This window comes from Periplaneta americana, chromosome 11, assembly GCF_040183065.1.
Source record: "Periplaneta americana isolate PAMFEO1 chromosome 11, P.americana_PAMFEO1_priV1, whole genome shotgun sequence".
Lineage (NCBI taxonomy): Eukaryota > Metazoa > Arthropoda > Insecta > Blattodea > Blattidae > Periplaneta > Periplaneta americana.
In genome coordinates, this window is record NC_091127.1 from 146,056,764 (window position 1) to 146,083,175 (window position 26,412).

At 35.7% G+C, this 26,412-nt stretch overlaps 1 protein-coding gene across 1 annotated transcript in view; it reads left to right on the forward strand.

Annotated features, from left to right (window-relative positions):
• LOC138708554 (uncharacterized) overlaps positions 1–26,204 on the forward strand; it is a 91,983-nt gene extending 65,779 nt beyond the window's left edge. The window contains exons 14-20 of the mRNA XM_069838669.1: positions 2,063–2,220; positions 5,326–5,473; positions 9,537–9,791; positions 11,530–11,741; positions 14,749–15,034; positions 18,376–18,501; positions 22,145–26,204. Coding sequence (XP_069694770.1) covers positions 2,063–2,220; positions 5,326–5,473; positions 9,537–9,791; positions 11,530–11,741; positions 14,749–15,034; positions 18,376–18,501; positions 22,145–22,381 — 1,422 coding nt within the window. The 3' untranslated portion in view covers positions 22,382–26,204. The remainder of the gene's footprint in view (positions 1–2,062; positions 2,221–5,325; positions 5,474–9,536; positions 9,792–11,529; positions 11,742–14,748; positions 15,035–18,375; positions 18,502–22,144) is intronic.
• The last annotated feature ends 208 nt before the right edge of the window (positions 26,205–26,412 follow it).

Genomic DNA, 26,412 nt, shown 5'->3' on the forward strand with positions numbered 1-26,412 from the left:
TACACATTTATTTACTTACATAGCTATTTATATTTATTTATTTATTTATTATTTTTTTATTTATTTATTTAGTTCCTTAATTATATACCTAAGTAGTTTTATGTATATAATTATATACATTTATTTACACATTTATTTACTTACATAGCTATTTATTTATTTATTTATTTATTTATTTATTTGTTTATTTATTTATTTATTTAGTTCCTTAATTATTTACCTAAGTAGTTTTATGTATATAATTATATACATTTACTTACACATTTATTTACTTACATAGCTATTTATTTATTTATTTATTTAGTTCCTTAATAACTTACCTACATAGTTTTATGTATATAATTATATACATTTACTTACATATTTACTTACATATTTATTTATTTATTTAGTTCCTTAATAACTTACCTACATAGTTTTATGTACATAATTATATAATTATATACATTTATTTACATATTTACTTACATATTTATTTATTTATTTATTTATTTATTGCACCGCGTCGTTGAAGGACCCAATAATTTATTCTTTCCTTCCAACAAAATTTCATTTCTGTGGTTTCCTTAAATTATTGCAATCTGTAGGTTTCAATTTACTTGATTGGTAGCACAAACAAGGAAACACGTCTCACGCAATGCGTACGCATAATCATTAATAGTATGTAGCAACAAAGTTACAATTGTGATTAGGCCTATAACGACTTGGACTGGGACATCCCCGGAAACTAAGAGCAGCAATTACCGAACAGACTGCTTTGCTTGCAGATGCACAAGGCCGGCATTATGGAAGTCACGTTTTCCTGGCCCTGAAATCACAACGACCGTGGCTTACAATGTCAAACGATTCCGCCCGTACATTATCTCGCTCTGAATAAGCAAGACCACAATAACCATTATCTTGTTAAACCACAAAAACACTACCAGAAAAGCCATTAGCCATTAGTATTAAATTCTGAATGAAATTACTAATATCACTATGATCATGTCATCATCACCATCATCATCATCATCATCATCATCATCATCATCATCGTGCTTGCCATAGGTTCGAGGATTAAAATGCGGCCGACGCCGACGGATTTTTAAGGGAAATAAAAACTGTCAACATGGCATCTTTCCGAAGGGCAGTAGAGCTGGGTATGTTGTGCCCTCATTCAGTCATTCATTCATTAATTTATTTTATTCATAGATTTTACATGAGCAATGAAGCTTTAAGATGTGGAACAAGTCAAAATTTTACAATATTATAATTACAATTTTTGCAAATTTTTATAGTTTTACAATTTAGTAATTTTCTACAATTTTTACAATTTTGTGCAATTTTTTACAATATTTTGGCGAGATGTGGTGAGATGAGGTGAGGTCCGAGGATTCGCCAAAATATTACCCGGCATTTTCCTCTTGGTTGGGGAAAACCTCGGAAAAACTCAACCAGGTAATCAAATCAAAGGGGTTGATGCCAAGGACTCGCCATAGACCATCCGGCTTCAGTCCCACGGCTAAATTTACACCAAGCGAAAAAAACTCTATTCCTGATAGAGGGCTTCAGGCAAAATTTTTCGGTCATTTTTCATCCATGTCAAAATGTAGAAATAGCACAATGGAAACGTATCAGTGCTTGAGCCTCTCTTACCTTCCACTGGTAATTCATCACCTTCACCTACCATCATCATCATCATCATCATCATCATCATCATCACCACAATTTTTGTTTTCATCTTCAATTTTAAATTAGTAGTAATGGAATTAGAGGTCGTAGATTTTCTGGCCAAGAAAGGTTCTAAAATTGTACATACCAGTATCATTTCAATCAGTCAAGAGATTCATCCATAAGATCATTACCATAAGGTCTATTCCAATGATATAAAAATATACATATCATTAATTGTCTTCATAATCGTCTGCTCATCTAATTCTTGGACGTCCAGTATATATAAAAATCAGATTCGGCTAGAGATGCACAATTTTTTAGTATAAAATGACATGTCAAATTTTCATATTTGTATCTTACTTTCTCTAATGAATTTATCTTTCTAATTCTCTTCACTTTCTCTTTACAGAATCTAGCTCTGAAGAATGGGTCTGACATCAGAGCCCTCTGGTCCAAGATCCCGGACGGCATCGACTTTAAGGTGTACTTGTTCAATGTGACCAACCCTATGGATGTACAGGTTGGCAAAAAGCCCATCGTGCAGGAGATCGGACCCTACTTCTATGAGTGAGTTTCACTTCAAAGCATCTTATTCTAAGATTTTGTAAAAGGTATTAAATGATTTCTAAAATCGCTTAAAGTTTTATTTTTCATGCTAACACAACATACATAGGTATTATAGCAGATATAGAAGAATCGACAAAAAAAGTGCATGCATCTTTAATCTATCAATGTGGAAAATACTAATTGGGCCATATCTTATTATTATAAAAATAATAAATCATGGTTTATTGAACGACGCTCGCAACTGCCGAGGTTACATCAGCGTTGCCGGTGTGCCGGAATTTTGTCCCGCAGGAGTTCTTTTACGTGTCAGTAAATTTACTTACATGAGCCTATGGCATTTAAGCACACTTAAATGCCATCGACCTGGGCCAGGACCGAACCCACAACCTCGAGCACAGAAGGTCAGCACTCTACTGACTGCGCTACCCAGGCCGACTATTGTTATTATGTAAATTTTCAGTATTATCTAACTACTGCAATTTTAACGTAAGATAACTACAATTATTATTCCATGTAACACAATAATTATTTAAGAATTTTCCGTACGACACTTACATAAAAAGATACAGCGTATTCCGAACCTCACCGGACCGGTGGACAACAATGACGTCAAGCTGCAGCGAAATAGGAACAAAACTGCTGGAAGGATCGATGGCTGTCATGGCGACTGTATAAGTTGTTGTCTGTGCTCCGCTAGCAAGATTTTGCGAAATTTCCGTACTGCCATCTCGTTCAAAGAAAAGAGAGCATAAACAATTTATTTCTTGAACCGGTAGTAATAACTGGTCCGTTGACATGTTCGCTCATAAGCCATTAACATATTGTTTTTACGTTGTGCTCATTACAAACAATACAGCAGAACACACCGCCATGACACAACAGTGCACGATGTCATTCGTCTGCTAATTCCCTTCCTATACAAGAACCACTCAGATTCACTGATGGCGGCTGATGGAGACTGCCACCACCTCTGCAAGCTGATAGCACCGGTGCGACACCGGTGGAGCATCAATGACTCCATCGGTGAAATTCGTAACACCGTGATGCCAACAGATTGCTCAGCGCTGAGATTCGGAATACGCTCATAGTCTTGTACAGAACTGTATAGGAAATTTGTAGAGCAGTTTCTGGTGCTCCGGTTCCAAATATAAATACTGCAAAAGAACTGGTTCTTAGATTTAGGGAAACAGGATCGATAAACTATAGAATTCCTAGGCAAAAAACGAAGAGTTCTAACGAAAGAATACTTACTTATTTACTTACTTCCTTACTCACTTACTGGTTTTTAAGGAACCCGGAGGTTCATTGCCGCCCTCACATAAGCCCGCCATTGCTCCCTATCCTTAGCAAGATTAATCCAGTCTCCACCATCATATCCTATCTCCCTCAAATCCATTTTAATATTATCTTCCCATCTACGTCTCGGCCTGCCCAAAGGTCTTTTGCCCTCCGGCCTCCCAACTAACACTCTATATGCATTTCTGGATTCGCCCATACGTGCCACATGTCCTGCCCATCTCAAACGTCTGGATTTTATGGTCCTAATTATGTCAGGTGAAGTATGCAATGCGTGCAGCTCTGCGTTGTGTAACTTTCTCCATTCTCCTGTAACTTCATCCCTCTTAGCCCCAAATATTTTTCTAAGAACCTTATTCTCAAACACCCTTTATCTCTGTTCCTCTCTCAAAGTGAGAATCCAAGTTTCACAACCATACAGAACAACCGGTAATATAATTGTTTTATAAATTCTAACTTTCACATTTTTTGACAGAAGACTAGATGACAAAAGCTTCTCAACCGAATAATAACAGGCATTTCCCATATTTATTCTGCGTTCAATTTCTCCCGAGTGTCATTTATGTTTGTTACTGTTGCTCCAAGATATTTGAATTTTTCTACCTCTTCGAAGGATAAATCTCCAATTTTTATAGTTCCATTTCGTACTATATTCTGGTCACGATACATAATCATATACTTAGTCTTTTCGGGATTTACTTCCAAACCAATCGCTTTACTTGCTTCAACTAGAATTTCCGCGTTTCCCCTAATCGTTTGTGAATTTTCTCCCAACATATTCACGTCATCTGCATAGACAAGAAGCTGATGTAACCCATTCAACTCCAAACCCTGTCTATTATCCTGAACTTTCCTAATGGCATATTCTAGAGCGAAGTTAAAAAGTAAAGGTGATAGTGTATCTCCCTGCTTTAGCCCGCAGTGAATTGGAAAAGCATCAGCTAGAAACTGGCCTATACGGACTCTGCTGTAAGTTTCACTAAGACACATTTTAATTAATCGAACTAGTTTCTTGGGAATACCAAATTCAATAAGAATATTATATAAAACTTCTCTCTTAACCGAGTCATACGCCTTTTTGAAATCTATGAATAACTGATGTACTGTACCCTTATACTCCCATTTTTTCTCCAATATCTGTGGAATACAAAAAATCTGATCAATATTCGATCTATTACGCCTAAAACCACATTGATGATCCCCAATAATTTCATCTACATATGGAGTTAATCTTCTCAAAAGGATATTCGACAAAATTTTGTACGACGTCAACAAAAGTGATATTCCTCGAAAGTTACTACAGTTAGTCTTGTCCCTCTTCTTAAAAATAGGTACGATTATGGACTCCTTCATTGTTCTGGTACAATTTCCTGAATAACTAGTTGAAATTTGACAATCACTAAAGTATTTTCCAAAGAAAACTCTATTTTGTGTTCCACAGGAAAATACCTCTATCTCATATCACATGTTTCCCCTGGTCAATCATGACGTAAAACTACTCACTCGCAACCCGTTTTCAAGGACGATCAACGCGAACCATCTTCACAATTCATTCTGATATATAGGCCATTCGGTATCTCGTGAAATCTACCTGCGCGTAAGGGGAAAGCAGAAGTGGATTAGGAAGCTTCCCTCCTTCGATACGCTTCCACTTGCAGATAGCTAGCTCACTTACCCACCACTGTAAGATTCTTACTATGAGCTACGGCAAGAGATAACGAATGACCTATACCTTATTCTTGGAGAAAATAATATGGAACAACTGTAAACTATCAATTTTGCTTCTCTAATAAGCTTTTCTCTTTCCAGGGAGTACAAGGAGAAGCTTGACTTACAGGACCACGAGAATGACGACACGGTGTCATTTAATCCTCGTGACTATTTCATATTCAAGAGAGAAAAGTCTGGCGGCCTCACAGGGGATGAAATCATCACAATGCCTAACATCGCCATCTTGGTGCGTTCTTCTATTCTTCCTTTCGTAACATAATTTGTATGACTTGAACATGATAGACGCCAAGTAATGAGCATTATTTGTCTTCGAGATTAACTTTTAAATTATAGGTACTATAACTGAGAAGGTCACAATTAGTTTAGTCTGTAAAGCGACTGGCAAATAATTCATCATGGATAAAAAAAAAAACAACTACGGAAGGTTGTTTCCGATCTCTGAAATCGAATTTTGAATGACATGTGCGTCAGGAGTCACACGACAGCTGAACTATGGTAAGAGGTGAGAGACCAGTAGTGAGCGATTTCATAGTCAGAGTGCACGCTGTCTCACAGCTGCAATGCCCAAGAAAATCGAGCCTTTTTGGGAGGGTACATTAAGAACCTTTCTGATGCCAACTGCAGTTACGTGAAAATCATACGAGCCTGCAAAAAAACATGGTTTCATTATTTGGCAAGAAAGGCATCTTCTGTATAGGGTAAAATTGCCATGATATCCCTAATTCCGTGATACGTTTTCTTCACTGACTATCACGGGATTGGGTATCTTGCTTGAAAGTTCAACCGATGTCTCAAAAGTAGCTGAAAGATGCACTCTTTCGATAAAGATGTCTGGCGCTATGATCGAACGGCAAAGCTTTGACTGACATTAAGTTTAAATAAGTATCACGGCATTAGGCAACTTTACCCTACTTAATAAGACTGGCAAAGCTCGGATGGAATTAATTCCAGAGGGGAAAAAGCAAGCAAATCCACTCCCCGCCACAAGCCGCAATACCTGAAATAATTATACAAATTAATCGTGTGATTCCTGATGCACATGACGTCAGTCAAAATTAGTTTCCAGAAGTCGGAAACAATCTTCTGTATTCTCTTTACTCCAATTTTTTTTAACGATTCTGAAGGCTCATTTTCATCCTCGTCAAATTAAAACCAAGTTATATTCATAGAGTTGTGTTCGGAGCATATCAAACAGCAGTAAAGTGGAATTAGTCCCTTCTTTATCTGATTATGATAAACATGTCGCCTTCTTTTTTTTTATTGGGTTATTTTAGGACGCTGTATCAACATCTAGGTTATTTAGCGTCTGAATGAAATGAAGGTGATAATGCCGGTGAAATGAGTCCGGGGTCCAGCACCGAAAGTTATCCAGCATTTGCTCGTATTGGGTTGAGGGAAAACCCCGGAAAAAACCTCAATCAGGTAACTTGCCCCGACCGGGATTCGAACCCGGGTCACCTGGTTTCGCGGCCAGACGCGCTGACCGTTACTCCACATGTCGCCTTCTTACATTAGGTATGCTATCGTAAAAATAATTAAAATCTGCCGTAAACTTGTAAGAAACTTTTTTCGCTCCATGTGTGATATTGGTCATGAATGTACTAAATCGCCATCTTGTTCCGTTCTTCTATTCATCCTTTCATAACATAATTTGTATGACTTGAACATGATAGATACCAAGTAATGACCACTATCTGTCTTTGAGGTGTTTTTGTTTAGTCAACTGTTCGAAAAAAGGTCTGGACCCTACAAGTGACACCAACAAGGCATCACTCATGAGGCAACTAGGCCAGGAGATGATAGTTATGAATATGACAAAACCTAAAATTCGGTATCCAGTGTATATCTCCCCTTTCCTTCGTATTCTTCATTTCTTTCAATCCCCATAAGGTGTTGCCTCTGTAACTGTAGATCCTATCATAAAAGTGGTTTCTTTATCCAATGATTTTTATTTATGTTTATCTCTGTTGATATTTGCTTAAATATAATTTAAGGGATGAGAATGATACAGTCCTAAGCCATACAGACAAAATTTTACAGGAGAGCGTGTTAAAGATTTAGAGTCCAATGTTATTAGGTACGGTATCATGAATTCATCGGCGCATACTTACGTTATTTGTTTATAATTTTTACCATATTTTACTAACAGCTTCCCCATAATTGTAAGAAATGAACTCGCACAAAAACATATTTTTCTTAAAAGTGGCTTTGGACCATCTCATTCTCACCTCTTCAATTGTTTAATTTCCTCCGTAATTTCAGTTATTAGAGATTATTTCCAAAGTTATACATACAGTATATAGTATTTGTAAATCATATTCCCTTTGAAGCAACAAGTATTGCATCTTCAACACCATGTATAATTGCGATCTATACAGTCCCTTTTTATAATGTTGTTGTATTTGATTTTTGTAATTGTTTTGTCCACAATGAGTTGGAATAAAAAAAACTTATGTAATCCTTTGTTATATATCACTTGTCCTGTAATAGGATCTATAGGCCTAGTATATAGTTTTGATTTGATTTTCTAAACAAAATACTTATAACTATAAAATGTGTTAAATTTTTATTGTATTAATTTCATAAAGTGATTGCATGAAAACTTAATTTGTTTGTTACAAAAGAAGAGATTCAAGTGTGGCAATTTTGCCTGTGATATATTCCATAAACACGACCTTAAAGTATTTTTCTCAATTTAAATATTTTATTTCTGAAATATTTAACTCGAGGAACATAATTTTTTCTCGAGTACACTTTCACAAAATTACTAATAAAACCAATAAAATTAATATGTCATAAACAAACTATAGGTCTACCGTAGAAAGTTAGAGTGAAAAATGAAATTAGCCACTTGCAGGGAATGAATAATACAGTACTGCATCTTCAATTATGATTTAAGACATATAAACACAATGCCAATGGCAAGTGTGGTGTAAGCCACTCTAGAAAACTATGGTCTAAAGTTGGAACATACTAGTAGAATTTGTCTAATTGATGATGATGATGATGATGATGATGATGATGATGATGATGATGATGATGATAAAGAATTATGTTTGTTACATCTTACACATTTTGCGCACGTGTTGTTTCCAATCTTATTTCAAATTCCCATAGTGGTAATATTTAAATTTAAACCGAAAACTTCAACAGAAGATGTTACTACTGTTGGACAGGAAATGATAATAATAATAATAATAATAATAATAATAATAATAATAATAATAATGACCAACAATTCGTTTTGTTACATCTCCTTATACATTTTACGCATATAGTAGGGTAGATGAGGGCAATTGTAAACAGGGGGTAGTTGTAAACAAATGCTGTGAGAAATACAAAACTGTCAACATAAAAGTTTTAATTCGGGGGAATATTTAAATTAACATGTTGGCTAACCTACAAAGCAGTTTGGCGCCAAATAGGAGTAACTGCTTAGTTGTGAATGAATGTTTTGTAAGAGTCTACAAAAAAAAGTTGAGAAAGAATTTTGCTTCACCTTCATTTTTGGCATTGTAAGTAAACGTACTATCCTATTTTTAAGAATATGTTGTTTTTATGAGTAATGTATAGTAGTTAACATTTATTGCAATGGTTTTGAGATCTCTCATAACTTCAGTTCATTAAATTATGACGTGTTTACATTTTCCCCATAGTTTTAATTGCTTGGGGTAATTGTAAACATGTTGTACTATGGTTACATTTCGTACTTTTCAGTAATCAAAGAGATCCCCACCTAACTACCCTGTAGAGGATTTAGAGAGGGTTGTCGCAGATGTGAAAAATAGTAACTACAGTTATCTTGAAACTTAGGAGAGGTACTGAGTTCCTATATCGTCATATATCATAGGTTAAAGAGACGAAATGTACCAGTGACCAAAACTGGAGTACAGCTCTTTCTTCTGAAACAGAACAAAAAATGTTCAGTGTCTGAGAGCCCGTGCGAAAATTGGTGTTTACAATTACCCCCTCTCAAAGGGGTAAATGTAAACAGGTTGGGTAAATGTAAACTAGCAATTAAAAGATGAAAAAAGTCAACCTTATTATTTTAAACCCATTTTCAGGGAAAATAAAGATCTAAAAATAACACAAAGTTTCTTTGTCATGCTTACCGTTAGTGAGGGTTGTGCAATGTTGAAATATACTTGAAATCAGTGAAAAGTGTTTACAGTTACCCTGGTCTACCCTACTATGTCCCATCTTATTTAAAATTTCTTTAGTGATAGCCTACATTTATTTCAATTTAAACTGAAAACTCCAACAGAGATATTGTGACTTCTGTTGGACAGGCGATGGCTCTAGCAGTAGAACGCGAGAAGCCTGCAGCTCTTAAGATGATTAACAAAGCCATTCCTCATCTCTTCGGACGTCCAGACTCCGTTTTTGTAACGGCGCCAGTGAAGAACATCCTGTTCGAAGGAGTTCCTATCTTTTGTAACGTGACGGACTTTTCCGCCAAGGCCATCTGCTCAGAGATCCGCAAGAAGGATAAAGACTTCCTCAAGCTGGGCGACGACATCTTTGGATTCTCCTTCTTCGGATCGGTGAGTATACTCTCTCGGTTCCTTAGATTTGGTGCAAGCTGCTTGCTAGTTGTATCAAAGGACGCAAAGCATTACGCGGGAGTGCTACTGAAATTGTGAACAAAGAATATAGACCTTCAGGTCGGCTCTTCTGATGGTCAAGACTTGAGCCACCCCTGCCCAAGCAGAAGGCCTTGCCCCACTGGGGATTTAAGGCTTTTATTATTATTATTATTATTATTATTATTATTATTATTATTATTATTATTATTATTTTGCCGATGTATGCTAGACCAGGGGTCGTCAGCACAGAGCACGCTGGGGCTAGCGTCTCTTACCCGCGGAAAACGCAGTGCACCATGGTGCTCTCGTAGCTGCTAGCAGGTATGCTCTCTATCTCTCCCTGCTGCACGACGGTGCACACGGTACGGCACCGCGAATCCATTGCACATTTCAGCGAGTGCTGACGACCACTGCTCTAGACGATCTGATATTCTCTCTAAGGATCCAAGTTTTGACTACTGTATGATTTCAGAAGATTCAACAGAGAATATCTTCAGATCAGCGGTTGAAAATAAATTATAAAAATAATTACTCCTCGTCTCACGCTGCTCCAACTTAAACACACCCAGCTATTGAGGTATTGCGTTACTAGTTACATGCCTTCAACCGTTGCTGGTATCGTTTATAGTTGCTCCAATATAAACAAACGTAGTCTTATTCAGATATTTTTTTCATACAGGGTGTCCGGGAAAGACCTGACGAAAAATAAATAACTATATCTCTGAAACTATTGCATTTATTGTCGTGATGTTTTCACAGATACAAAGAGAAACACAATAAGTTTTAATGTACCTCTATATGAGCGTCATTTGTAGCCAGGGCTATATCTAGGTGATACTCAATCTCCTGCCACACACGCGAAAGCATCTCCGGTGTTAATAATCCTATTCCTGCGTAGATTCGGCCACGTAACTCCGCAATATCGGTCACAGGAGTGCAATACACTTTGTCTTTCACAAAAACCCCAGAGACCCCAGTGAGGTCATGTCCGGCGACCGTGGTGGCCATTGTTTAGATCCACCTCTCCCAATCCAACGGTCAGGGAACGTGACATCGAGGAAATCGTACACGTGGTTAACATAGTGTAGGGGGGCTCCGTCCTTTTGAAACACGGTTTCTGGTGGTAGTTGTAGGACAGCGTAATTTCGCAGCATTTTCAGGTATGTGTTACCTGTCACTGTGAGCTCTTGTCCGTTTGGAAATGACGTTGTACACGCTTCAATTCAGCCTGCCATAAAACGCATTCAGCTTTCTCTCCTGTTCGGCTATTCACTTGGTATACGTAAAACTTGCATTCCCAACTCTCAGAGCAAGACTGACTACATACGCTGCGCAGAACGAGCTTTTTCTCGTTTTCTCCTCGTGCAATGATATGCGCACGCGCGTAACATGCTGATAGGTAGCAAAACTTTTTGTGTTTCTCTTTCTAACTGTGAAAACATTGAGGTAATAACTTTAATAGTTTCATATATATATATATAGATATTATAGTTCTTTTTCGTCAGGTCTTTCCCGGACACCCTGCATACATAGGTCCTAAAATGTCCCATATCATAAGCGCTTGATTGCATGATTCTGATAGATGCATCTCTTTAAAAATGTAACAAAGTAACCTTTCAAAACTTCACACATAGTGTTTCTTTCACACGGTGCGTGTGACACATTATTTACTCGAAATTGGTTATGTATTCTGCAGAAAAATAATAGCGTAGGCGGTCGCTTCCGGGTGAAGCGTGGCATCAACAACATCAAGGAGGTAGGCCGAGTGATGACGTACGAGGGACAGAAGAAGCTTTCGGTGTACGATGGCGACGAATGTAACAAGTACAGGGGCACCGACTCCACCATCTTCGCGCCCTTCATGACCACCGAAGACAAGATCGAGGCTTTCGCACCCGACCTCTGTAGGTGAGTTAACTGTAATTCTTTATCGGGTTGGTTAAGGAATAAACTAGTCCCGACGTAACAAACAAGGAAACTTTATATTTCAAAGATTTAATCCAGCTTCAGAATTTAATTTCAACAATATAATGCATTATATTCGTACATCTTGATTACACAACTTTTAACACTGTACCACTTTGGAAAACGTATTATATGTCTTTCACGTGTTAAATTTTATGTTACCTTGTTAACGTGTTTCGGCCTGCTATTGGCCATCATCAGAACTGGTTGTTGCTTTTCTTGGCGCCTTTTGTTTTGTTTCCTGTGGGGGTGTGTTTGTGTAGTGTAATGTGGAGTCAAAGAGTATGTGTGTTCTGAAATTGAGTTGTGTGTTGAAAATTTCATTTGGATGTGTTTTTATGTGTTTGTATATTTGGTATTGTTCTAGTGTGTTTAATTTCTGGCTTTTTGTTTGGATGTGTAGAATTTCCATGTCTGTGTTGATGTCTGTGTATATGTGGTTAGCATTTGTGATGTGTGCTGCATATGTGGAAGTGTTTTGCAACAGCTATAACAAAATTACAAAACATTTTTTTTTATTGGTCCGACCCAATATTTTGGGTTTGTCCTGCGAAAAATTACATAAACAGGTTTCAGACAAAATTGATTCAGACAAAATTGATTAAGACATAAGAAAAAAATAGAACCAAATATAATTTAAATTGAATGTACACCATAAAGATGCTGAGGAAATATCGCTACAGAAAATTGTATTATGGTAGTGACGATGGCATTTGAAGATCTCTCGTCAGCTTGTATTTTTCCCTCCACTTTACAAAGGCTTTCGGAATGGTGCCTCTCGCTCCGAAGAAGAGACCGGTAACTGTGATTTTTTCAGTGTTGTATTTCGCCGATAGGTACTGAATCGTGGGCTCGTAGATTTTCTTTTTCTTTTCGTTCACTTCAGACGGTTGAGTAGCTGAGATTTCAAATCTGATTGTAGGATCCATTATTTCGGCTGTCTGTTTATTTCTATTTATAGCTATGATATCGATCCTACGATTGCTTCCACCATAATTATACCATAGCTAAGAGTTTTATGATTATTCCCAATTTTCTTATAAACTGAGAATTTTGTGACAGTTCAAGATGAAATAGCAGGGGACCAAAAATATCCCGAATCTTTTAACGTGTATTTTTTAACATGTACCTGGTATCCTGTTCAGATTAAAACAGTGGAAAACCTTCTCTCGCTAAAAAATCTGAACTTCAAAATTTTGTGAAATTTTCAAAATATGATGCTCTAGGGGCACCTCTAAATATTAATCTAGGGAAAAAATATTTTGAATTGTTCTTTAAGATATCACATCACAACTTTTCCTTCGCATTACATTTTGATTCCATAAACTTCATATTTTCACTCCATTCTAGTATGTAGTGATCATTAGTCAGGAATTTACACACGACTTATAAACGAGCTATTCACTTTGTAATTATAAAACAGTTAAACGTCTGTATAAGAGTTTTTATTAGTAAGACCGTATGAATATTTAGATGGAGTCTGACGGTGTAGTGATGGATGTAAACGAGATAACCCCGAAAAAAAAAAACAGGAATCCTATCTTTGTCCACCACAAATACGACTTCACCATCGCCGGGATTCGAAACCGGTTCTATAGCTATATCAAGTCAGTTCTCTGTTAACTCAGTTGTACTTAAAAATACTTATGTTATTCATTTACTTTATTTGGTCCAAAAGTTCAATGTCCATCCGACTTTCCGCCCGTGATATCCGTGTATGGCAGTGATGTCAAAGCAAGCGCATTTTTCTGACCTTGAAGTCGTGCGCAGGCAGCAAGCGCTAAGTATGGAAAGAGGAAGGGTTGTGTATATGAATAAGCAACCTGTTGGATTAAGAAAACAGTGGTGCACAAACTTCAAACGGAACGTGAAATTTTATGTCGTTATTTTTATATGGCTTCTTTCTGTTTAATATTATCTATATTGTCTGTAAAACAAAAGTACTAACACTGATTTCTTAATATTGCACTTGTGTTTTAAATCTTAATAACATAATAGAGAGTTAAGAAGGAATATTCACTTAAATTCCATAGCATATAATATTATACTGTATTAAGTGGATGAAACACATCATTCATAAAGAAAGTGATATTCCAAAGAAAGAACTTGAGTATGACATGATAAGTTGGAATTTATATTGATGGTATCTTTAGCCTTATAAAAGTAATCAATAAACTAATCAAAACAATATTACAGTACAAAGCAAAGTTACCTAGGTACTGTATCTGTTTTAAGAGTAACTAATATTACACAACAAAACTCTTATCGCATTATGCTTTTAAGGTGATATTTGTGAGCAACTTCCTATCATCAGAATATTAAATTATTTTCTTTAAATCTGCTGAAGCTATAGAGCTGACATTTTTACAACACATGGGCACGTATCTTTTGCTTATGATGTAACAGTAGTTGCTTTGTTAATTCATTTCCTTACAAACATTTTCCATGCGAATATTTTCAAAATTTTCAATACAGTATCTTCAGTAATACGTATGTACGGTATATTAGATATACGAAAACATTCTGTAAGGCTACTAAATAAATATGCCTATACTTGAAAATTTCACTTTTCTATACGAAAAGTTGAGAAAATATTTCTTTTGAATAAAAAAATCAAACTTGTGAAAAATGAGCATTAAAATTAAAACTTACATTCTTATAATGCACTTATACTTCTCAGGCAAATCTAAAAATTAATATGGATACAGTTTTAATAAGTTCTCTTCTCTTTATCTATTGAATCAGTGCTGGCCATCCCTGAATATAGCTCGACCAAGCGGCATATACCACCTCTTTCGTCTGTCTCTTTCCTTTCCACTGTGAAGCGCTCAGGCTCTCCTGGGCTCTAAAGCGCGCGCTTGCTCCTGTGGGCATCAATTGACATGCCTGGTGTATGGTGATTCCTTATTACTGAAGACCATATCACTCAATCTTATGTTGGATGCGGCAGGTCGATAGCAGCGGAATACAAGGGTCCGATGGTGTACAAGGGCATCCACAGCTTTCGGTACAGCGCTGACTTCGGCGACATGTCGACGGACCCGGCGCTCAAGTGCTTCTGCACGACGCCCGACACCTGCATGAAGCAGGGCATCCACGACCTCACCCGCTGCTCCGGGGCCCCCCTCATGGCTTCGCTTCCGCACTTCCTTGACTGCGACCCGGAGTACCAGAATGGCGTCATCGGTCTCAATCCGAGCAAAGAGAAGCACGAGATTATCATGATCTTTGAACCGGTTAGTTGTTATCACTAGATTTCGAAGTTGAGGCACATTTACTATGGAGTTAAGGGGAGAGGATGGTATTTTTGGTGAAAAATATGATATGTGTGGAATGCACAGCATAACATTTTGTGGGTATTTGTGCCCTTATCGGATGTTGAGACGTCATTTTTAAACTTCCTACGCTATGAATTTTTAAATTACACGCCCGCTTTTATCGGTTTCCAGTAAGTTCATTTTTTTTTGCTACATTGCCAGACAAAAATGGATATAATTTCTGAACTATTAAAGATACATGCATGAAATTTAGAACACACATTCTTTAGACTATTGGGAAACTTTTCTCTGTAACAGAATTTTGTTAATTGATTTCATTTTAAAAATACGCCCGTTTGTTTGCAATAAAGAAAATCAGAAAATTGTTATTAAATTTTAATTGTTTATTTTACAAACGTATGGACTAATATCAAAATTCTGTTACAGACAGTTTGTAGAACATGCTTTTGCAAATACATTGCAAAACACTGTTTGAATCTATCTTTAAAAACGGTTTAGATATATCGGTTTTAGTACAATCCTGCATTGGCCATATTTTTTTTTTCAAAGTTGGGCTCCTAAATAATTTTTTTTCAAAATATGTATATTTGGTTGAGTTGCCACAGCTATGAGGTCTCTACATACAAAAAAAAATAATATTTTACATCAAATAGGAAAAAAGTTTTAAAAAATACCAAAGTACACACAGAATAATAAAAAGTTTACAAAGCAGCTGGCAAGGTAGTCCCTCCCCTCATACACACATCATGTTTGTTGGATGGAGCAGTACAGACCGAGCAAGGAAAAAATTGAATGTTCGCCTAAAGGGCAAACGTAAGTTGGAATACATCTTATTATCATGTCTAGGTTATAGAAACGTAAAATTATTCTTAGGCCTATAAAGATTTATACTACTACTACTACTACTACTACTACTACTACTACTACTACTACTACTACTACTACTACTACTATTATTATTATTATTATTATTATTATTATTATTATTATTAAGCTGCGGATTTATGCCTATATGCCTATTTTAATCCTTAATCTGAAGGCGGAGGACTTTAGGTTACATATCCATTTTAAGACATTGTGAGTATTATATGCGAATTCTGTAATGCCTATAATTGCCTATTTCACTAGTAAATGCCTATTTGCTTATAAATGCCTAAAAGTTGCCTAAATATCCGTATTATATATACATATTATAGGCCTACTTGAATTTACTAACCATTCTATCGATATTTTTTAATCTGTAATTTGTTTCTTTTTTATCTAGCAGAGGGTAGTGATATAACTATCGATAATTCTGCGTGTTATGTTTTACTGCCACCAGAGTGCGGAGAAATCGAATAATTTAAAATCAACCAATGAGAAAAAAAATGTATTTCGAAAGCCGCATGAATCTTTGTGGTAGTTGACTAGGGTAGTTGTTTTAAACTGTGTATCCGTTTTGTGAGTTCGTGAATTGAGTATGGAGTTGAGTTTTCTGCTGTAATGCGTCAAAGCAAAAGTCATCAGAAGCATTGATTGGAAAATATAATACTGCGCTCCCACTGGTTTGGTCCCCAAGTGAGAATCCCTGAAGTATTGCCCCATCACTTCATGTGAAGTGGAAGAGAGTTTCTCCCAATTTAAGAAAATTCTTACAGACAATAAATATCAGTTCTCATTACAACATTTGGACGAATATTTAGTTATTCACTGCCATAATGACATTCCTATAGAAAGTAGTGTATAATGCTACGCTATGGTCGTGTTAGCCAATAAGAATTAAAAATTGTTAGTGCCTTTTTAAAATGCCTATTTTAGAATTTTGAATGCCTATTTTGCCTGCCTATTTCAACTGATTTTAGTGCCTAAAAATCCGCACCTTGATTATTATTATTATTATTATTATTATTATTATTATTATTATTATTATTATTATTATTAGACAGTGGATGCGGGATGACTTATCGTTGAATGTAGGTACACATTTACTATATGTTACATTTTTTTCATTCAGACCATTGGTTCAACAGGTTTTAAACGTAAACAGACGACGTCAACATGCTACTGTATCTCCGTACAGTCAGAAGGAAAAGAAAAATAACGTACTGTAGTACATACCTTGCAAGGTTCAGTCCTCGTCATCATTGATGCAATTACCAGCGTTGCAGTAAACGACGATATATTCTCGTAAGTTGTCGGAGATGAATCGTCTTCGCCTATCGCTTAAACAGTTTTTGTATCGAGAGAATTTCTGAAGAAAAACTCTAAAATGGGGATCACTCAATTTCTTTAGAGGAATATTTGCACTGAGCATCATGTTGCACGTGTCGTTAGACCCGCACATCTAACTGATGATGATGATGATGATGATGATGATGATGATGATGATGGTTCCTCAGATTTCATTTCAACGCATTTCCTGTACGATGTATTGTTGCAATGTTTCTTTATAGCCTGAGTTGTTCTGGTTTTAATTTCAATTTTACATACATTACACACGATATTGTCTTCGTTAATACATAAAATGTCACTCTCATACTCCTTAATTGCATTTCGCATCTCTAAGCGAATTTAACGTTTTAACTTCGACATTATGAATGGATCAGCACTACACTATTCAACTCGTACTAAATACTTGAGCAGGATAACACAACTGCAAACATTGCGTTGCAATGTTACATGAACGGACCGGGGTTCCTTCGTTCTGTACGCTGCTGTACTCGCCAGGTACACAAAAGACGGACGGCGCGGCACGTGCCATATACTCTGATACGAAACAAGTTCACTTTTCCTTAAGTCATCCCGCATCCACTGTCTGATTATTATTATTATTATTATTATTATTATTATTATTATTATTATTATTATTATTATTATTAGGGTCCGCATTCCAGCTACCTATAAACTGAAATCATAGACACAAGAGATGTTGAAGAGTATATTCATAAAATGTTTTACTCTTTTTCATTATATTTTTCAACCCTTCTATGGAGTTGTTCTTAACTTCGTCCATTTATTCGCTCATTCGTCTATTTGTCCAAAAATTTTTCGTTTACTCATTTATCTATCCACCCACCCACATACCCATATATCCGCCTACCTACTCACTTATTTTTCTTTCGTCCATTTACTAATTTTCTCATCTACGAGTATGTATTCATTCTTTCGTTTATCCATAGATTTATCCTTTCCCCAGTCATTGCTTCCGTTTTAGGTTTGTATAATTTAAAATCATTACAACAAAGTAGGCAGCATCACATTATGCGATGTATTTGCGCTTAGTCCCAATTTTACTGTGTAATACAATATTGTCATTGCAGTTGACTGCGACGCCCCTGGTTGGGTTCAAGCGCCTCCAGTTCAGCATCGCTGTGCATGCGATAGACAAAATAGATCTCATGAAAGAGATTCCGACGGTGCTGCTGCCTTTACTCTGGGTACAAGAGGTAAGAAAACATTGAAATGACAAACTCTGATGCCAAATTGTTACGCTCTGAATATTTTCAAGTAATACGTGCATATCCAAGAACGTTAAAAATCGCTGTCTGTAATGCCCAATAGACTATTACAATCTTATTAAAATTTCCTACCTCCTAAACAATGCTTAATACAAATTATTAGGCCTACACTCTTAGTAATATAGAAAAATTCAGTTTTGGAAAAAAGTTTAATATTTTTTTGCAAACATAGCTAATTTTTGTAACCCTGCCGTTCAAATTTTGTCAACATTATCCTCTGGAATATAACTAGGATCCGAATTTTGACGACATAATGCAAATCTAGCTAATGCAAATCTGGCTTTAAGGTATGGCTCCCTGTGAAGCTGACTTGAATAATTTCAAGGGGAAAATTGATTCGGGACAGGGTATTGAACCCGGGAACTTTGGCTGAGCGCGCCAACGCTCTACCGACTGAGCTACTCAGGAACTGTAACCGACACCGACTCAATTTTTCCCTTTATATCCAAATTCGGAAATGAAATAACAGACAGACCAGAAATACTGAACAGATGGACGAAATATGTACAGGGAATCGTACAGATGACTTGGCTATAGAAGAAGAAGCAACCGTATCAGAAGACGAAAAAGGATTTTCTATTTTAAGAGAAGAAGTTTAACTAGCGCTTAGGGAAATGAAGAATGGAAAAGCAACAGGAGTTGATGGAATCCCCATTGAATTAGTGAAATGCTTGGGTGAAGGCAAGAAGGAAATTCTATCATTATGCAATGAAATATATGAGAGAGGTGACTGGCCTGAAGATTTTACGGAGACAGTGTTGCTTCCAATACCGAAGAAAAATAATGCCAAGAAATGTAATGAGTTCAGGACTATCAACTTGATATCGCCCTCGGCGAAGATTCTTCTGCTAATACTGAATCGACGTTTATATTCTAAGTTGGAAGAAGAATTGGAAGAAGAGCATTTTGGCTCCAGGAAGAGAAAAGGTACGAGAGATGCAATTGGACTGCTACGAACAATCGGCAAAAGATATCTAGAAAAGAATAATTAAGTGTATATAGTATTTGTGGATATAGAGAAGGCGTTTGACAGAGTGGATTGGAATAAACTGATGGAGATCCTAAAGAAAATTGGAGTGGATTGGAAAGAGAGGAGGCTGTTCAGTAACCTTTATATGAAACGAGTCAAAGTTAGGATAGGAGAAGAATTGTCAGAAGAAAGTGAAATAGGGATAGGAGTATGACAAGGATGCCCTTTATCACCTACCCTGTTCAACATCTTCTTGAAGATCTAGTGAAGAACTGTTTTCAGAACATAGGAGGAGTGATAATAGGAGGAAGAAGAAGTGTGTAAGATTTTCTGATATGGCGTTGTTAGCAGAAGAGGAGATGATACTAAGGGATATGCTACTGGAACTAAGTGACAGCTGTGAGCAGTATGGAATGAAGATAAATGCCAACAAGACAAAGACCATGGTCATAGGAAGAAAAGTAAATAAGGTAAATTTGCGAATTCTAAATGAGGCAGTAGAGCAAGTGGACAGCTTCAAATACTTGGAGTGTACTATAAGCAGTGATATGAGCTGCTACCAAGAAGTCAAAAAGAAAATAGCAATGGCAAAGAAAGCTTTTAATAGAAAAATGAGCATCTTCTGCGGACCTCTGGAGAAAGTACTAAGGAAGAGACATGCCTCAAGTGAGCTGACAAGACACCAGGAGCTAAGTGACCTAAGTGACAGATAATTTAGACAGCTCATAACTTTGCTATTTTTATATAATCTTGAAAACACTTGGCGCACTATCTCTTTACAGAAGGTAAGGTAATTCTTATCTAAGCATTCCACTGTCACAGCGACGAGTTTGAGTTTAATGTGAACGTAGTTATTTTGAAAATAACTTAAAAATTTGTATTTCTGGACCTGAAACGAAATGCCTTTACCTTCACGTGCTCTTGTTCGAAATTACTCAGTATGTACATTTTGGAACTGAAAGAAAGAATAAATATTTTTCTCTTTTCGCATTAGCTGAAATCCAAGTGAATGCACAGTGGTTTCAAATGTATTTTAAACTTCTGAAACACATACTCAACTCATGCTGATTTTTGTTGTTATCGATAAAAATATACGGTACACATACATCCAATTTTTAAACTTTGCTTACTGACTGCAAATATCGTATGATGGTTAATTAGCGATATTTCACCATATTGACCAATTCCCGAGTTTACTGACGTGAATCATCGTGAATTAAAGCGTTTAAATAACCTTCAGCAAAGTCTGATGTTCTTCCTGAAAGTGAAGAATCATTCATACCAGAATGGTCCTCTTTCAAACAAGATAGCTAGCCATTTTCTTCTCTACTATCCCCGATGGCGTTCTCTCTGTGAAAGGCGCAAATGATTCTAGCAGACTCTGATGCCTTTATTCCTAGGTTAAACTCGATCAAAAGAATATGTTGGAAATGTTGTCTTTTTTTCTACTTGATATTTTATTTTCTTTGGCTCATAATTAACAGAAACTTTCATAAAAATGGAAAAATTCAAGACGTATTCTGTAACAATTCTATGACATTAAAATGACAATAATAAATGGCAAACAAAAACGCTGTTAACTTATTCATCAACCTGTTAGTGTCGACGATACAAGTATTAGAGTCAAATGTGTCACCCAAAAGAACATGAAAATACGTAATCGTATATCATAATTGGACGGAGTTTCGCAATAATAGACTAACCGACAATTTGAAAAAATAAGATATTTGCACAAATCTGTTGATGGCAGGCTAATTTAACTCGGAAAAAAAATCAAGACTGCGATATCTGAATTTTGCTGCTATTTATAAGTAAAAATCGTTTATTGCATAAAATTCATTTAATTATTTTGCTTTGAAATATTAATTCAACTGCTGGTCTCTTATTAAAAATTGGTTAGATTTTTTTTGGTATTATAATACTTCTTGAATAAAATGTTTTATAAAAAACAGATTTATTTCAATGGCCAATATCTCGAAACAAGTTTTTGGCGCTTGATCTATTATTGCGTAACTCCGTCCAATTAGTCTCCTCGGATTTTAAGACCGTTTAGGGTAGGCTAATACACACGTTCTTTAATGCACATAGTTTTAGACAATATCATGGCTCGAGTGTTTCTCGTGTTGCATACATTTAGGGATTTTCACATAAAATTGTTGCAATCTATCCTATTCGAGCCTAAAAATCCGAGGTCTAATTATAATATATTTAAAGTATTAAAGAGAAAAACTTATAATTTACTTAAGGTAATTATACTATTTACGTGAAATTTGTTAGCAAAGAAAAGACGAATTTAAATTTCAAATCTCAGCACTTGTGAAAAATAGTAGCTATATAACAAGCACAGTAATACCCATAATGTAAACAATATTGAGATTCTATTACTGATCTACTGTTTTGGAGATGATGATTGCATTTATAAATTCACTAAGGTTCTAATATTTTATTGCTCAAAATTATCATCATTTTGCATGACAAACCAGACGAAGGGATACAAAAAAAAAGCCAATAGCTGGCGAAAAAAGCTGAGCATAGAAATTTTAACATGAACCAATTCGTTTCTACACAAATGGATAAACAATGTGCGTTGTTTCTTTACAGGGCATGGAACTGAAGCAAGAGTATTTGGACAAGGTAGGCAGTATCTTCAAGATCATGGGCACGGTCGGCGTTATAAAATGGATCTTGATGGTGGTTGGAGGGATCCTCGGCACGTCGGGGGCTGTCATCGGGTACCGGAAGAAAGCCAACGAGATGTCGCTTGAGGATTCGCCCAGCGTGCCCAAGAAACCGTCGGGGATCGCACCCCTCGAGGTGCAAACCCCTCCGCGCTACTGAGTATCAGACTGAGGACCGAAATCACTTTCAGTCCACAACATAAGCCTTTGTAATAAGGACTCTCAAAGCCTTAGTAGCTCTGTACAGATTTCTCTGCTTATTGAGTCGTTTTGTTTTTTTCTGTTTCCTGCCTCACTGACAAGGGAACCGTCCCAGGTCACGGCGCTTGAATTAAATTACAATGCTTATTTAAGCTGATTTCCGTTCTTTAAGAAACATGGATATAGTCGGTCGTTTCGCTTTTTCCTCGTTTACAAAATATATTGACTTGAAAATCGTTGCTACTTATGCCGCTTCTTGAGCGCACTCGGATCCTCATAGCTCGGCAACACCGTATCACAGCTCTCGTATTAATGTTCCAGTTAATTTTTTTTCTCTTAAATCACATTAATATAATAGTAGTGCAATTTATGGCAACTGTCATTAATTCATACACTGTCCAAATCCATAGGTACACAGTTGGAAGTCTAGAAACACGACTGTACATATGCTTTCAAGAACGGACAGCGGAATTTGGACCTAAAGTAAACAAATATGGTGCAGACAAAGATAAGTCATTTAATGTCGTGGTCGATGCAAGTAGCTCCGGTAAACTGGCAAAAAAAAAAATCACGTGAGAAGATGGTTAAGAGATGTATTTCTCCCGGATGTTAAAAAAGACACACCATTACTTCTGGTGGTCAGATAGATGACACTTTATTTACTGATAAATAAATAAATAAATAAATAAATAAATAAATAAATAAATAAATAAATAAATAATACTTTGCATGGTAAGACAGTTAAAACACAAATTATCCTTTAAAAACTACAAGATTTGTGTAACCCTTGATGTTTATTTTTTAACCCTTAAATTGACAATGTATCCTATAGGATACAACAGGTTAATAGGCTATATGCTCTAATTTTAATGGAACAATAGAAAAAATGGTAGGAAAATTAAAATTTCACAATATTGTAATATTGTGCAACATATAAAAATGTGGACATTGCGATAGTTGTTTTCTTTACGGTCCGACAAGGTTTAATAAACTAGTGTGAGAAATGAAGCTTTGCCAAGCTACGGTTTAAGGCAATTTAATGTAATTCCAAAGCTAGAAGAGTATTTCAGATACAAAATTATCTGTGAAAACATTCCGGACACATTGCCCGATAGGGGCTTCATAATAACATTACATTCTGTTGTGTAGGCTATCAACAGTTTCATTCACCTGTCCTCAAACACATGCTAATAACTTATACATGTGGCAGAAGTGTGGCTATGTAACGGAGAAACATGTAAGAAAGTTTGATAACGTTCTTGCAACACTGTTGCAGGTTGGAAACAGGTTGTATGTGTTACAGAAGAGTGTGAAAAATCAGTCTATATCAAATGTTTGTACTGTTCAATGGCTCTTTGTTCCGATCATTTCATTTCGAATCCACACTATCACATTTAAGGTGAGTCACAAAGTTAATACATATTTCAAATTCAAACTGAATTTGTATTTCAACAAGAGTACTATATTAATGTGAGTTAAGAGAAAAAGAAAATAGAGTAGACTACTAGAGCATTAATGCGAGAGCTGTGATACAGTATCCCGGAGCTATGAGGATCCGAGTGCGTGCAAGAATCGGCATAAGTAGCATCAATTTTCAAGTAATTATATTTCGTAAAAGAGAAAAAAGCGACACGAACGACTATCACCACGTTTCTTAAAGAATGAAAAGTAGCTTAAAAATATGCATTTTCATTAGATTAAGCACCGTGACCTGGGATGATTTTCTTGTGAGTGCAGCTCCATGTCTCTGTGTTGAGCATCCAAGTGTCTTATGTGGAAACAGTCTTCCCACCTGCACTAGTTCCATGTTCTCTTCTTACTTCTATTTCCTCTCCCTATTAACCACACATTGTCTTTCGTCTTCAACATTTCTCTTCCGCCTTGAAAATTCATCGTTTAAGTCTGATTCTCTTAGATTTTTTAAAAATTACTGCAGTTATGTCGCATTCAAACTTAGGGGAGAGTCGGGTAGTATCGGACATCGGATAATATCGGACAGTGCGTTTCTTTCATCTACCACCATATGGTAGTACCTGAATGACATGGTTACGTTTCTCTATGCGACATCACAGAAACGTAACCATGTCAATCAGGTACTATCAACATGTGGTAGATGAAAGAAACTGATATTACCCGATGTCCGATACTACCCGACTCTCCCCTACACATTCTCTTCACTTCCCTTTATTTATTTTTATTTTTTCATACCCACAATTCATTTTTTTCTTCCTTAATTCGATGTTCTTTGATTTTCAGCTCTCTAAATCTACCCAACTTAAGTTGTATTACTTCATGTGAATTCTACATCTAACTCTAATTTCTTTTCTTTCACTCTTTCTCTATCTCTCATTCATTTTTAAAGAACACGTTTCTATCATTGTCTTTAATCTACTATTCCTCTTATCCTTTCATTTCTTTACATTCATAATATTTCTCAATTTTCTGCTCTACTATAAGTAATTTATGTTTCTTACTTTTCTCTCGTATTTATTTAAACTCCTTCCTATTCTTCCTTTATATCTTTTCTAACTCTATTATTTTACATTTTTCTTTCCCTTTTTCTCGCACCTACTCAATACGTTTCATCCTCGAGTTTCCTTGCACTTTATAATCTAGATTACTCAGAATTTATATCTGCCTCATACGCTTGCCTCTACTTCTTCTCTCTCTTCTTTCTCTATAATTACATTGCCCATTAACACATTTTATCCCTCCTAAAAGTATCCTTCGATTCTCTCTTCATCCCATTTTTCATATTTCCTCTATAATAATTTTTCTTGGTCCTTTCAATGAGCTAATTGATTTTTGTCATTCTTACAAATCTTTCTGGCATTAAATACGTGTTACGATAATTTCTTCAAAAATGTCCTCAATAACTTAATTTCCAAGTCATATTGCAGCACATCTCCCTGTCGCTTTTATTTACACAGCATGCAGTCTACAGCAAATACAATTTGTTTGAAAACATGGACTGAACTTTATGTGTTGTTTCTCTCTGCATATAAATTTTAAAATAAGTTATTGAGATGATTTAAAACTTATATCCTAGAATTATAGGAAAATTACAAATATTTGAAGACAACATATTCCATTAAATACTTTTTTTTTCCGCTCATCGCGTTGTTGCCGACGGGAAAACTGTGGAATAAACACAAAATCAAAATACCTATAACTTCAATGAAAAGCAGATTCAACACAATGAAGTTAGTCCAATGACTGTAGAAAGGATTTTAACACTCAATGCTGTATATATAAGCTAATATATGCATTCGAAGAAAAATAAATCCAGTGAAATATTGTAAATTTGTAATATATAAATGTGTAATATGTCAAGCATCTTGTTTCTATTAGCCCATATCCCTTCATGTGCAAGTAGGTCTTGTAGTAAAACGTATTCCGGTAAATTTTAATAAATTTCACATAAATGCATGATTTCAATGTTAAAACATTTCTATGTAGGATTTTAATTAAAAGTTTGTTGTCAAAGAAACAAATAAACACAACAACAAAAGCAATCTGATGGGTTAAGAAAATTAGTGTATGATATTATTTCCTGTATCCAGAGACAATGTGAAGAAAGAAAGTAACAGTAAGTTATAACATCTGACAGTAGCATTTAGAATTACGTATCAACTATTCTAGTTCCTAACCAAATTTGGTGGTTTATCTAGGTTTTTGCAAAACGGACATTTGTCTCTATGTCACAAACTAGACTAATGATGCATTCGTTGATTCATGTGTAAAATATTTCTAATATGAATAAAGTATATAATTTAATAAGAGTACAGTTTTAACTTATTTCTTCTCAGAATTTTTTTAGGTATCCTTCATACCTTATCTTAGAAAACGAAAACTATTTAAGCAACATAAACTTAAGAGATTGAATTGATCAGACTACAGTTTTCTTAGAAAACATTGATATTCATATGAGAGCATTAAATAAAACAAAATTTCTCCTTTCATTTTGCGAAATACATAATTGCTTTATGA